General features: G+C 45.2%; 2 protein-coding genes across 11 annotated transcripts in view; one reads left to right on the forward strand and one right to left on the reverse strand.

Moving 5' to 3' along the window:
* tmem107l (transmembrane protein 107 like) overlaps positions 1-12776 on the reverse strand; it is a 69500-nt gene extending 56724 nt beyond the window's left edge. For 2 of the 10 annotated variants that reach the window (XM_069909468.1, XM_069909476.1), the window contains exons 1-2: positions 12465-12766; positions 1640-1757 (exon numbers count right to left, since the gene is read on the reverse strand). In XM_069909468.1, the coding sequence (XP_069765569.1) occupies positions 1640-1726 (87 nt within the window). In that variant the 5' untranslated portion in view covers positions 1727-1757; positions 12465-12766. Of the gene's footprint in view, positions 1-1639; positions 1758-3768; positions 3958-6668; positions 6763-10621; positions 10698-12291 lie in introns of those variants that run through there. The other 8 variants (XM_069909474.1, XM_069909470.1, XM_069909473.1 and 5 more) reach the window with 8 other exon arrangements.
* On the forward strand, positions 8566-12585 carry LOC138748022 (uncharacterized). The gene is made up of 7 exons (XM_069907722.1): positions 8566-8621; positions 9338-9449; positions 10218-10655; positions 10753-11369; positions 11486-12083; positions 12233-12345; positions 12429-12585. Exons 1-7 carry the CDS (start codon positions 8566-8568, stop codon positions 12583-12585), a joined length of 2091 nt encoding a protein of 696 aa, XP_069763823.1.
* Positions 12777-15043: the final 2267 nt, after the last annotated feature.

Below are 15043 nucleotides of genomic sequence, written 5' to 3' on the forward strand. Positions count from 1 at the left end.
GTCCCTAAAAACAAGGACAAGGAGAGCAAAGGGTTGATGAAACAGGGCATTAAAGTTCATGGGGAGAAGTCAAGGCAGTGAGGCTGAGTGGGAAAATGGATCAGCTCATTATTAAATGGTGGGGCAGATTTGATGGGGTGAGTTTCCTATTTCAGCTGCTATGTCTTATGGATGCAATGGACTGAAGGGTGTTAACTCCATGACTTGACAATGGGGAAAATTGCCCAGATTTGTCCTGTCCACAAACAGTAGGACAATTCAGTCCAGTCAATTATTCAAAGAGAACAAGAAAGAGATGGAAGCTATATTAATGAGAGTGATAATTAAGGAGTGGGCAGAGAACAGCCCAAGAGTAAGGAAAAATAAAAAATACATAAAAAGACAAAGAGAAAAGAACATGGGAAGTCAGATCACACTTGAATCAGTGCAAGAAATGGGGAACAGTCACTGAAAGTGAAATAGCAATGAAATTTGGGCTAACCTGCACCTATCTGATGATCAGGGCATAGAGAATAGGAGGAAGGGTTTTAGATATATGGATGATTAGGTTCCACTCCAGGTAGGATGAGTTACTCCTGAACTGGAGGGGAACCATCATCTTCAGGGGAGGTTTCTCAGGAAGCTTTGAAGTGGATGAATAGGGTGGGGCCAGGGTGAGAGAAGCAGGTGCAGAAGTTGGTGGGACAGTACACGTTATGGAAAGTCAGTCTGAAAGGAAACAGAAAGGGACGGGAGAATAAACACACTAAGATGGATGGGCTGATCTGTGTTTATTTTAATACAAGGAGTATTATAGGTTAGGCAGATGAACAGAATCTGCATCAGTACTTGGAATTGTACTGTTCTGACTGATACTGAGACTTGGCTGCAATAGGCAGTAGGTAGTTCAATCTGAACAAATATGTTGGGAGGTCAAATACAAAGAGAACGTATTCAGTTAATGGTCGGATTCTTGTAAGCATTGATATACAGAAGGATGTGGGGGCTCAGATCCATTGAGCCTTGACAGTGGCCACACAAGTAATAGGATGGACAAGGTGGTGTGCAAAATATTTGGGTTCACTGGGAAGGACATTGAATATAAAAGTGGAGAAATCACCTTGGACCAATACAAAACTTTGGTTAGACCACACATGAGGAGTATTGCCTTCAATTCTGGTCACCCTACTACAGGAAGGATGTGAAGGATGGAATGGTACAGAAGAGATTGACTAGAAGAGCACGCAGTACTTCAGGCGCAGCCTCAACAGTAATCTATAAAGTTAGATCAGAACCTCCCTGCTCTTAAATTCTATCCCTGACAATGAAGACTTACAGTCCATTGGCCTTTTTGATTACATAATGCAGCTGAAAACTAACACTTTTAAGATTCATGTACAAGCGCTCCCAGGTCTCTCTGCATGTTAAACTAGTCCGATTTTCTACTTAATCTTCCAAAGTGATACCAACATTGTTATCCATCTGCTCAACCCTTGTTGACTCTCACTTAGCCCGTGTGTAGTTCTTTGCACACTCTGCGCTCTCTCCACAATTTTCTTGACCTATAAATTGAGTTTCATCAGTGAACTTACATATACTATACCTGGTCCCCTCTAAGTCAGTTTTGCTCATGTTTGTCCTATATCTTTCCTCGACTTACCCTGGACCAGAAGATATTGATTACAATGAGAAAATGAGCAACAAGTGTCAGAAATCGTGATGGTATTAGGCTGGTGGGCATCGGCATCTCCCAATCTTACTGGACACTCGAGTTCTATCTGCAAAAAGGAAGAAAATTCTTTAAGACAATTATTCCAGTGTTGCCCTACAGCTAACTTCAGGGCGAACTAAAAACAAAGTACTGGAAATATTTTGCAGGCCACATTGATGGAGAAATTACACATATGCTCATCATAGATGAGTTAATCCTCAAAAATGGTGGAGACCCTCCACAGGTCCCTCAGTGGCCCCCTCAATATTGGGGAGACAGGCCATAGAATTAGATATTGCTTCGTTGGGCACCTTCGCTCTGTTCACTGTAATATCGGGCATCTCCCAGTGGCAAATCATTGGATAGATCTGATTTATTTACTTTTCTCTTTGAAAAATTCAGCAGCAAGAAAAGGCTTAAAAAGACAATTTCTATGGGAAAGTGCTAGTCTATTAAAGAAAATGTCTTCCTTTAACAATGGAGCTACAAGACACAACAACCATCATCATGCTGCTCTCAAAACTCATATATAACCATATAACCACTTATTTTGCTGAAGTCTGCAAGTTACAAGTCGTGAGAATGGTTACAAACAGGCAGGAAAAACAGGTAGCTAAACCATATGAAAAAAGCTTGTTCCCATCTGCAAATGGGGCTTTCTTGCAGAAAGACCCTGTTGTAGGTTACAAGTCTTCTCATGTAACAGAGCTCCTCCTTGCAGAAAGACCCTGTTGCAGATTACAACAATGCCTTCTCATGTAACAGAGCTCCTCCTTGCAGAAAGACCCTGTTGTAGGTTACAACAAGCCCTCTCATGGAACAGATTGGAAGAACAACAACTCGTTTGGGCATTCTCTAAACATTGACCTCTCCAGTTTCCGTTAGCCCAACCTCTCACTTTCCTGACCTGTAGATCTCCTTTCATGCAGCTCCCTACTCCTTGCCACTCTCTTTCCCCAGCTCTGTATTCAAAGAGCTACCGCCTCCCTCAATCAATTTTTTAAATTCTTCATTTTTCACTAAAAATGAACAATGATAACATTTATAAAATTTTGTATAAAGAAAAAACCCCCCCCCCCTTGTTTCTCCACCCCACCCCCCATTTTTAAATAAATACCTTTCGTGGCACTGTGAGAGCTCACAGTTTAAATTAACCTCAAGATTCAGGGAGAGATCACTTTTGAATTTAGCAGCACTATTGAAGTTGGGCACCAACATAGTTCAAACATGGTCACCATATTTTAAGAAATGTATCATATTTGTTCCTTAAATTAGATGTTATTTTTTCCATTGCTACGCAATTATCCATCTCTGCTATCTACCTCGCTAACTGGAGAGTCCGACTTCCACGTGATTGAAATACATTTTTTGGCCACTCCTCGTGCCATTTTAACAAACAAAATTTGAAATTTTAAGATTGTTGCTTAATTCTACAAAATTGCCCCACAAGTAAAGCTCTGCATCACCTGAGATGATCACCCCAGGTGATTCTTGTTAATACTTCAGAAATTTCATTTCAGAAAGATTTAACCTGCACACATGATCCTTCCTCTATTTCACAGCTAAAAACACAGTTCTGATCTTTCTGGCTTAGATTGGTGCAACTTCTGTGGAGTGAGACGCAGCTGGTGTAAAAAATTATATTGAACCAACCAATATCTTGCATTAATTATTGAAGTTACACTATCCATACACCACTCAGACCAGGATTGTTCTGATATTGCAACACCCAAGTCAAACTCCCACTTTTCCCTTGTTAAATCTGAAAATACTTAATTATGTTATTATCACCTTCATAATTTTTTTTTTAAAAACGAGAAACATTTGGTCAAGGTTTGAAATTATCACCAGAAACAGAGGTAGAAACATTGTTATGTAATGGGAATATAAAGACATTTCAGTGATGTACAAATTATTACAAAAGAAAGATAAGAAATTAGGAATTCATAAATCAAAACAAAGATGGGAAATAGGTTTGCAAAAACAAATAGATGAGAAAAAATGGACCGATATGTAAAGAAGTTTTGAAGAGTACAATAAATGTGAGATACAGATTAGTTCAATACAATTTTATTTACCTGTTTTCTATCCGACACCTCAAATTGATTCAGATTTACTGGGATTTATGTTTTAGATGTGAACAAGAAGTTGGTAATTTTCTCCATTCTACTTGGCAATGTCCTAAAGTTCAACCTTTTTGGTTGAAAATAGTTGATTTTTTAGAACAAATAACCAGGATTAAATTCCCACAGGATCCATCGTTATTTCTATTAAGAGATGATAAAATAATTAAATTTAAATTAAAACTGAATATTTATTCAGTTAAATTTGTGCAACTTGCATTAGCTATAGCTAGAAAGTGCATAGCCATATCTTTGAAATCAGATACAAATTTGGGAATGGAAAGATGGCACACGGAGGTTCGGAGGAGTACACCACGAGAAAATAATGTATTATTTACAAGATAAATATATTTTTGAAACTATGGAGTCCATATTTAGAAAAGTTGGGTTTAAATATTTAATTGAATTTTTTATATTTCTTCTAAGGTCTCTCTATATATATTTTGAAATATTATAGTAAAAATCTCCTGAAGTGCTCTGGTCCCTTTATTCCTTTATTTTAGTAGATCTGGGGGACGTAGGAAGGAGGGGGGTTCTGAGTAGATCTATATTTCTATCTTTTTTCTTTTTCTCTTTTTTTATACCTCATGTATTGGGATTTGAATTTAATATTTGTAAAATGAACAAATTTATTGTGGCTTTAAATCTATAAAATATAAAAAAAACATTTAGACCAGGATTGTTCTAATTTTGCAACACCCAAGTCAGACTCCCAGCTTTGCCTTTATCTCCGCAGACCAGGCTTAGCACCATACAATCTGGTAATAAATTTCCATTTAACTAACTCCGACAGGAGTCAATGCTTGTCCCCATCTTTCCCTCAAGAAAGGTCTCAGTTGAATAAAACACTGAAATGTTCCATTAGGTCCGTCTCATTTGTTCAAATGACATCAAAACACCATCTTTATAACAGTCCGCTATACAACATATACCCTTTGTTTAGAATTTTTTTCCCCCGATACATAAATTTCCTGCATGTTTTCACCATATGTACCAAGATAGGGTTATTTTTCTTCCTTTTTATTGATTTAATGCTTCATTTACAAATAAAGTCTTCAGCTGTTGCTTCATTCATAGAATGTAGACCTATACAAATCCAGTTTGGTGAATTCTCTTCAAAAGAAAAGCTGCTAAAAATCTGGCTTATGCAGCCAAATAATATCTTTTAAAGTTTTGAAGTCTCAGCTCTCCTAATTTATAATCCAAAATTATTTTTCCAATGCAATTCTGGGCACTTTGTTATTCCATAGGAATTGTCTTACTTGATTGTTCACAACAATTTGAAAAAAATGTTCGATAAACCTATAGGCAATGATTGGAACAAGTATTGAAATTTCGGCATCACTTTCATTTTTACACAACTCTCTCTTCCTATTTGTGTTATTGGCAAAAACTTTCACCTTAGTAATTCCTGTTCTATTTTACTAAGCAGAGGAACATAATTAAGCTTATACAGATCTTGTAAATTGTTGTCTGTTACTACTTCCAAATATTTAATCCCATATGATTTCCATTTAAACCTACTGCTTTTATATCTTTCATAATCATGGTTTGTTAAGGGCATTATGTCCATATTAACATCACCAGATACTACCATATTTTCTGAGTCTCCTGTAACTTTTCCAAGAACCCTTCCAGATCTGACAAATACAATAACACATCAGTTGCAAATTAACTAATTCTATGTTCATTTTGTTCAATCATGAAGCTTTTAATAACAGGATCTCTTCGAATAACATCACCCAGAGGTTCAATTGCAGGGGACAGAGGACATGCTTGTAATGGTGCACTGTCAATTATATTCAGAACCGTGGAAACTACTAAACCTCTATGCACCAAACTTTGATGATGAGCAGTTCATGTAAAATGCTTTTCTAAGGGCTGCAAGAGGGTGAACATATTAATTGGAGGAGATCGAAACTTCTGCCTGGACCCCATTCTAGGTAAGACAACAAAGACATTGGCGAGGTCCAAGGCTGCGAAAACAACTCTGGCCTTTTTGGAAGAATTAAATTTGATAAGACAGATGGAGACAGAGGAAACTGCAGGCTAGGGACTACTCCTTTTACTCAAAACCCCATGACTCTCACACAAGAATTGATTGCCTGGCTAGCTAGCTGGCAGAGTGCACGAGTTGGAATATTTAGCAAGGCTAGTATCAGATCACTCACTGCTGACCTTGCAGATAACAATACCTGAAAAACAGACAGGTGGCTCTGTTGAGAAACCCAGACTTCTGGACCTTTGTAATGGGTCAAATTGCCCCTCAACTAATAATAAATTCTTCATCTGGGACACACTAAAGGCCTACCTAAGGGGGCAAATAATTTCATATAAAAAACATTTGACTGAGGTGGAGACATTAGAACAGGAGAAAAATTGGAAAAAGCATATCAAAATCTGGAATCAAATGAGAAATATCGGCAATTGGAAAATAAGAAACTTAAATACAAAACTCTGCAAACATAGAGTGCAAAAAAAAAAACACTCTTGCGATCCAAGCAAAGATATTATAAACTAGACAACAAAAAAAAACACATAAAATACTGGCATGGAAATTGAGAGCAGTGGAAACTTCAAGGACGATTAATCTGGTTCAGTCCAGGCCGGACTTGATAACAAACAATCCAAGAGAAACTAATGACACCTTTAAAACTTAAGTATTAATCTGAGGCGCCAGAGACAAATAAAGTTGAGGCATTCTTGGCAGGGATTGAGCTGTCGAGATTGGCCCAAGAGGACCAGATGCCCCACTTTTTTTAATGAGGAAATCAAACAGGCCTTGGGAACCTTGCAAACAAACAAGTCTCCAGAAGAGGATGGCTTCCCCCGAATTCTATAAGGAATTTAAATACCTATTGATACTGTTGTTAATGGGTATGGTGAACCAGGCGGCAGAGACACAGACTCTCCCGGAATCTTTTTCAACAGCTATCATTGTGGTAACACCTAAAAAAAGAGACCCAATGAACTCATCCTCGTACAGAGCTATCTCACTACTAAATACAGACTATAAAATAATAGACGAGACATTGGCCAACAGGGTAGGCCGATACCTTCCCAAACTCGTAGATCTGGACCAAGTGGGCTTCATCAGGAAGAGGCACTCTGCCAATAACTTGAGCAGACTATTTAATATTATACATTTGGGACAGGCAAAGCATGATCCAAGTATAATGTTCTCAGTATATGCAGATTGGCCAGAATGGCCTTTCCTCTTTAAAGTTTTGTAAAAATTTGAAATGGGTCAAATGTCTGTTAACTGGATATAAACATTGAATGATAAACCATGGGCAAAAGTCAGTACCAATAGACAAACATCAACCAATGTTCACCCTTAGTAGGTATAGCAGGTAGGGCTGTCCTCTGTTTCCATGGCTGTTTGTCTTAGCAACTGAACTACTGGCAGAGGCCATCAGGAAAGATCCATTGATAAAGGGTTTCAAAGTGGGTCAATGTGAGCACAAGATAAATCTAATGGCAGATGATGCATTGCTGTACTTTATAGATCCGGCCAGGTCTTTGCCAAAGTTGCTCACCATACTGGAGGACTATGGCATTATATTGGGCTAAAAAGCCAACATAGAAAATAATTAATATCATGCCACTGAATAAATTTGACCACAAAAAATACCAATGAAACAGCAACAGTTGGTAGGAGATATAAAATACTTAAGAATCAAGATTTATAGCAATCTGGAAAACTAATACAAACTCATCTACCTCCCTACACTTGAGAAGATTGAGGCCAACAATGAGATGGAGGGAACAGCCCACCACCTTAATGGGAAGGGTCAACTGCATAAAGATGAAGGTGATGTAGGAACTCCAATGCCTCTTCCAATCTTTGCCAATTCCACTACCACAATCTTTTATTAAGGTGCTGAATGGCAATATGAGGAAATTTATTTGGAATGAGAAAGTACCCAGAATAGCCTTGAAAAAACTGACATGGGACTACAGCTTGGGTTGAAGGGGGGAGTCTAAGGTTGCCTGATCTCAAGAAATATTGTCTAGCAGCTCAATCGAGGTTCCTTGCATCCTTTTTTGAGGAAGGGGACCACCCACTTGGGTGGAAATGGGACTGAACTCAATGGGGTGAGGATGGCAAAGGATTTCATATACAATAGGATGCCAAATTAATAGCAAAAAAAAACTCCATACTAAATATCTGATTAAAATCTGGCATGAGATCAATTAATATATTTGAAAGAAAGTGAAAATATTGCCTAAGGCACCACCGATTCAAACTGAATTAATGCCCATGAACAACGGCAATAAAAAATCCTGGAGATTTGGAACCAGCAGGGGATCATCATATTGAGGACTGCAATGAAGGAAGAAAGATTATATCTTTCAAGCATTATGAGACCTTTCACTGTTTCCTCCAATTAAGATAAGGTACAGGTGGGGGCCCACAATAACCCCACCTACACGCAGTGAGGTTGAGGGGTTACTTTGACTGGGAAACGCACGCAAATTTATATCAAGAATGTACTTGGTGCTCCAAGGTGAAAGCCCCAAACAGATCAAAAGAAAGATGGGAGTCAGACGTGGGCATTACAATTGACGAGAGAAGTTGGTCAGACTGGTGTAAAGACAGTGTAACCACAATGATCAACTCTAGATACAGTCTGGTCCAATACAAATTTCTGCACCTGCTCTACCTCACACCACAAAAAATCCACAAGGCAAAACCAGAGGTGCCAGAAACTTGATTAAGGTGTAAAGTGGAGCAGAAAACATTCGTTCATGCAACCTGGTCCAGCACTAAGGATTTGGCCGACACCCTATCTAGAATACGGAAGGTAAACTTCACACCAGATCCAACGTTGCATCTACTAGGGAACCTTACGGACATAAGCTACAAATTAACCAAATTCCAAATTTAATTCATATTTATATCTTTGGCTAGAGCAAAAATAATGCATAGCGATGACCTGAAAGTCTGACTCCCCTCTCCATATCAGCATGTGGATTACAGAGATGCATAGCTGTATTCCCATGGAAAAAATTATGTATAATCTTAGAAACTGACACGTCACCTTCATTAAAATATGGCAGCCATATCTGAAGTACACAGGAGCACGACTGTAGCCACACCCCGATAAAAAGACACAGATTCCCCGATAGAAGGATCAAGAAAAGTAGCTACACAAGGGGGTGGCTCTACAGCTTCTATGAATATACTCTGGAAACGCCGACCCCACACCCAGCCTCTCCTTCCTTTCTTTTCTATTTTTTTTTCTCTCTTGGAATCTTAATGATGTATTCTCCTGGCTTAATAAGGGAAAATCAAAAATTTTATTTTTTTTAAAAACACATCGCCTTTAATTGTTTGAAGTGAGCCAAAACCCTCTTTCTCTTGATCTATCTGTTTAAACCATTAACGTTAAAACAAAACATCTCATCCATATTGATTTAGAGACAAATATTGCACAGTAATAGTCACAGTAAATAATTAAACAATCTCGTGATCTCTTCCCTTTTAATAAAAAAAAGTGCAAAGTCTCTGTTCTGACAGTGACGTAAACAAGAAACCTGGAGGCCCCCAGAAAAAGCCTGTGGAAATCTCCAGGGATGAGGAAGAAGAACCCTACCCTAAAGCTCCATCTTTAAAACAAATCCCTCCTGATGTCATTACCCCCCTTAGACCTTGCTGCTACTTTATTCAACATTTCCCCGAGCTCTCCGCAAAGATCAATAAAATTAACATTGATAAATATCAGATGACTCAAAAAAAATCTTTAGTCCACAAAATATAATCTTCATAAAGTTCTCTTCCAAAGTCATTTTTCTTCTGAAAGTCCATGAACAAATTCTCTACCTCTTGCTTTATTTTGCAAATTTGGTGGTTGCCTTCCGACACCTCCAGCCATAAAATCACCAAGTAAACCACAGAGTACCCAAAATTCTTCACCTGGAACTGTCATTACTAAAAAGCTTCCCAGTAAGTGTGAGCTGCAAACTTAATGATAATGCCTTGTGAAAGAGACCTCTTAGATGTGATAGGGTAGCGATACTATGAACCGATTCATTTGAAGATTGATAGACTTTGACCAATTGGGAACCGTCAAAATAAGCTGCCTGGGAATTCACCTCAGTGACCACAAGCTCCCACCGTACTCAACAGGCTTACTGCCAGTTTTGAGGACCCGAATCCCAACCTATTGTCTCTTGGATTTAGTGGATGAAACCATTCACTTGAAACTTTTAGAAAGGGTATTGACTATATTCAATATTCAGCTCCTCCTTCAGGGTTTGGAACCCTGACCACAAAGGCACGGAAACCATCCCCTCCCCCCTCCAAGGACTAGAAACCTCCCCACCCCAACCCCCACCAAGGGCTCAGAACCCCTCCCCATCCAAACCAAGAGTTCAGACCCCCTCCTCCTCCCACCAAGGGCTCAGAGCCCCCCAAGGGCTCGGAGTCCCTCACCCTGTCCCAAGGGCTCAGAACACCCCCCCCCACCATCCCTTCCCCCAGGGCAGCGAACACCACCCCTTTCTGCCAGGGCTCCGACCAACCCCCAACTCCTGCCAGGTCTCCGACCAACCCCCACCCTACCGGGTCTCCGACCAACCCCCACCCTACCGGGTCTCCGACCAACCCCCACCCTACCGGGGCTCTGACCAACTCCCCTCCCACCGGGGCAACAACCAACCCACCATCTCCCGGGGGCTCTGACCCCCCCATCTCGCAGAGATCCAAACAACCCCTCCGACCATCCCTACTGCCAGAAATGTTGGACACACCACCCCCTCCCAGGTCTCTGAACACCTTTTCACCAGGGCAACAACTCCCTACCTCAGCCGGAGCTCAGACACCTCCTCCACGAGAGGTCTGAACGCCCTGCCACCAACAGGGCTGGGATCCCCTCCCCTCCCCACCCCACCCCAACCCCAGGGATCAAAACTGTCCCCCCTCCCCTCTTCCAGGGCTTAAACCACCTCCCCTCCTCTCCCCAGGGCTCTGACCCTCACCTCCCTGTCCTCCAACCCCATTCCCCAGGGGCTCGGAACACCTCCCTCTCCCCTCCCCCAAGGGCTCAGAATACCTCCCCCCCAAGGGCTCGGAGCCCCCTCCCCCCCCCCGCCCTCCCCCCCAAGGGCTCGGAGCCCCCTCCCCCCCCCGCCCTCCCCCCCAAGGGCTCGGAGCCCCCTCCCCCCCCCCGCCCTCCCCCCCAAGGGCTCGGAGCCCCCTCCCCCCCCCGCCCTCCCCCCCAAGGGCTCGGAGCCCCCTCCCCCCCCCGCCCTCCCCCCCAAGGGCTCGGAGCCCCCTCCCCCCCCCGCCCTCCCCCCCCCGCCCTCCCCCCCAAGGGCTCGGAGCCCCCTCCCCCCCCCGCCCTCCCCCCCAAGGGCTCGGAGCCCCCTCCCCCCCCCGCCCTCCCCCCCAAGGGCTCGGAGCCCCCTCCCCCCCCCGCCCTCCCCCCCAAGGGCTCGGAGCCCCCTCCCCCCCCCGCCCTCCCCCCCAAGGGCTCGGAGCCCCCTCCCCCCCCCGCCCTCCCCCCCAAGGGCTCGGAGCCCCCTCCCCCCCCCCGCCCTCCCCCCCAAGGGCTCGGAGCCCCCTCCCCCCCCCGCCCTCCCCCCCAAGGGCTCGGAGCCCCCTCCCCCCCCCGCCCTCCCCCCCAAGGGCTCGGAGCCCCCTCCCCCCCCCGCCCTCCCCCCCAAGGGCTCGGAGCCCCCTCCCCCCCCCCGCCCTCCCCCCCAAGGGCTCGGAGCCCCCTCCCCCCCCCGCCCTCCCCCCCAAGGGCTCGGAGCCCCCTCCCCCCCCCGCCCTCCCCCCCAAGGGCTCGGAGCCCCCTCCCCCCCCCGCCCTCCCCCCCAAGGGCTCGGAGCCCCCTCCCCCCCCCGCCCTCCCCCCCAAGGGCTCGGAGCCCCCTCCCCCCCCCGCCCTCCCCCCCAAGGGCTCGGAGCCCCCTCCCCCCCCCGCCCTCCCCCCCAAGGGCTCGGAGCCCCCTCCCCCCCCCGCCCTCCCCCCCAAGGGCTCGGAGCCCCCTCCCCCCCCCGCCCTCCCCCCCAAGGGCTCGGAGCCCCCTCCCCCCCCCGCCCTCCCCCCCAAGGGCTCGGAGCCCCCTCCCCCCCCCGCCCTCCCCCCCAAGGGCTCGGAGCCCCCTCCCCCCCCCGCCCTCCCCCCCAAGGGCTCGGAGCCCCCTCCCCCCCCCGCCCTCCCCCCCAAGGGCTCGGAGCCCCCTCCCCCCCCCGCCCTCCCCCCCAAGGGCTCGGAGCCCCCTCCCCCCCAAGGGCTCGGAGCCCCCTCCCCCCCAAGGGCTCGGAGCCCCCTCCCCCCCAAGGGCTCGGAGCCCCCTCCCCCCCAAGGGCTCGGAGCCCCCTCCCCCCCAAGGGCTCGGAGCCCCCTCCCCCCCAAGGGCTCGGAGCCCCCTCCCCCCCAAGGGCTCGGAGCCCCCTCCCCCCCAAGGGCTCGGAGCCCCCTCCCCCCCAAGGGCTCGGAGCCCCCTCCCCCCCCTCCCCCGAGACCTATTTTCCCGCCGGTCAGTGCGGACGCGCGGTTTCCATGGTAACTAAGGCCTGGTGAGGACGTTGGTCGCGACAGCAACCAGTACGGTTCAATGGTCGAGGTGGAGCAGGGGCGCTCTCTCCTCTCTCACCCCCAGCCCGTTCCTCTCCCGCCGCCACTTCTCTCCACTCACCGTCCGGGTGACAGTGCGGCCCGTATCCATGCGCCTGCGCATTGGAACCCTTCAACTGCGTACGGATCACTTTCTGCCGCGCATTGAATTCTGGGGGATAAGGTGCCCATTGATGGCTTGAAAATCTTGATTATTCAGGTAATAAGTAAAATCACGAAAATCTTCGGATGCTGTGGTTGAAGTAAAAGAAAATCAGCAGGTCAAACAGCGTCGGAACACAAAGACAGAGAGGCAAAAGCCGGGGACAGCAGCAATGAGGGGGAGGAGTGGGGATGTAAAGACTGGGGAAGGGGAAAAAGGCGAGCAGGTTTAGCAGAAAGCAGGGAAGTCAATGTGGCTGGAAAGTGACCAGACGGAAAATGACGTGTTGTTCCTCCAATTTGCGGGTGGTCTGCGTGGGATAGTACACAAAGCCATGGACAGACACGTGTGACTCAGATTTGAAATGGTTCGACAACTGGGAGGTAGCGGAGGTGCAAGATGGTGCTCGTCATCTGTCTGTGTTCGGCTGAAGTTGCTACAGAATGCTTTAAAAACAATGATGAAACAAAATAGCTAGAACCTGACATATAATTCAAATAAAGGCTTAATTCCGTAAATTCCTTATTGTAAAATCTGCTCATAACACTATTTGAATGGGATACCATTATCTGCTGAAGAATGCTGTCTCAGCGAATAAAATACAATTCCAAATTTGGAAAACTTCGATCAGTCTGAATTCCATATGTCTCTTATTATATTACACACAGTGAATGGGCACTCAGAGCAAAGCAGTAGCAAGCAGAACACTACTGCGTTCTGCCTCCCCTGTCCTGGATGAAAGTAATAAATGCTGTTCTGTTTAACTAATTTGTTAAATGTATTTTGTAACAAGGGAACAAACTTAACAGTGGAGGGGAAGCCACATTTGTGGAAGAAGGCAGCTTTAGCCTTTAACCTCATCTTGGAAACAGATGTGGCAGAGGTGGAGAAAGTGAGAGAAGGGAATGGAATCCTCACAGGACAAACCAAGGTAGGGCATACACAAATGAATGTTAGGGCACTGGGGAGTGCTTTTGACCTGAGAGCCAGGAGGACTACCTTCCAGACCACCCCATTCTAGCGTTCCACTTGCCCATTGCCTCTCGGATTATAGCTTGTCGTGCGACTGGTCGCGATGCACTCGCCGTCGCTCAGGAAGTGTAGTAAAGGTCGTTGTGAGAATTAAAGGGTTTGTAGTACGTCTCCTGAGATAGAGACACAGAGATCCAGAAAGGAGAGAGTGTTATGGGAGATGGACCAGGTGAGTTTGAGATCAAGGTGAAAATTGGCTGCAAGGTGATGAAGCTGACAAACTCAAGGATCAGAACTCCAAATATGGTCTCACCAATGTCTTATTCAATCTCACCATAATCTTCCCACTCCTGTACTCAATACTTTGATTTATGAAAGCCAATGTGCCAAATGCTTTCTTTACAAACTATGATGACACTTTCAGGGAATTATGTATCTGTATTCCCAGATCCCTTTATTCCTCCGCACTCCCCAGTGCCCTACCATCCATTGTGTATGCCCTTCCTTGGTTTGTCCTTTCAAAATGCAACACCTCACACACTTGTCTGTATTAAATTCCATCTGCCATTTTTCTGGTCCATTCTCCCAGTTGGTCCAGATCCCTCTGCAAGCTTTGAAAGCCTTCCTCGCTGTCCACAACACCTCCAATCTTAATGTCATCAGGAAACTTGCTGATCCAATTTCCCACATTATAATCCAGATCACTGATTTAGACAACAAACAACAATGGTCCCAGCATCGATCTCTGAGGCATCCCACTCATCACAGGCCTCTAGTCTGAGAAGCAATCATCCACTAACACTTTCTGTCTTCTCCTACACAGCCAATTTTGAATCCAGTTTACAACCTCCCCATGGATGAACCTTCTAAACTAGCCTCCCATTTAGGACCTTGTCAAATATTTTGCTAAAGTCCATGAAGACATCATTCACAGCCTTTCCTTCATCTACTTTCTTGGTAACCTTGAAAAACTCTCTTAAGATTTGTTAAACACGACCTACCATGCATAAAGCCATGCTGACTATCCTTAATCAGCCCTTGCCTGTCCAAATACTTGTATATCTGATCTCTCAGAACCTTACCTACTACTGATGTAGGCTCACTGGCCTGTAATTTCTTGGTCTACTTTTAGAAGCTTTTCTAATCAACAGAACAACATAAGCAACCTCCAATCATCTGGCACCTTGCCCGTGGCTAAGGACATTTTAAGCATTTCTGCAAAGCCCCTCAAGGTCCGAGGGAATATCATATCAGGCCCAGGGAATTTATCAACCTTTATTTCCTGTAAGGCAGCAAGCACCCCCTCTTTAATCTCTAAATGTTCCATAACACTTTTGTTTGTTTCCCTTCCTTTCATGAGTAAATACTGATGTTAAAGAAAACTGTTTAAGATCTCCCCCCATCTCGTGAGGCTCCATGCATAGACAACCACTCTGATTTTCTAGGATCCAATTTTGTCCCTTACAATCCTTTTACTCTACATACTTGTAGAAACCCTTCGGGTTTACCTTCACATTATCTGCGAA

This window comes from Narcine bancroftii, chromosome 13 (assembly GCF_036971445.1).
Source record: "Narcine bancroftii isolate sNarBan1 chromosome 13, sNarBan1.hap1, whole genome shotgun sequence".
Taxonomy (NCBI): domain Eukaryota; kingdom Metazoa; phylum Chordata; class Chondrichthyes; order Torpediniformes; family Narcinidae; genus Narcine; species Narcine bancroftii.

What these genes read in the sequence shown, in the direction of transcription:
- LOC138748022 (XM_069907722.1), top strand. Translation starts at nt 8,566, where the DNA reads ATGCAACCTGGTCCAGCACTAAGGATTTGGCCGACACCCTATCTAGAA. An exon ending in CCCTATCTAGAATACGGAAG is followed by an intron (nt 8,622 to 9,337) that starts GTAAACTTCACA and finishes CTGTTCTGACAG; the next exon opens with TGACGTAAACAAGAAACCTG. An exon ending in GAGCCCCCTCCCCCCCAAGG is followed by an intron (nt 12,084 to 12,232) that starts GCTCGGAGCCCC and finishes CTCCCCCCCAAG; the next exon opens with GGCTCGGAGCCCCCTCCCCC.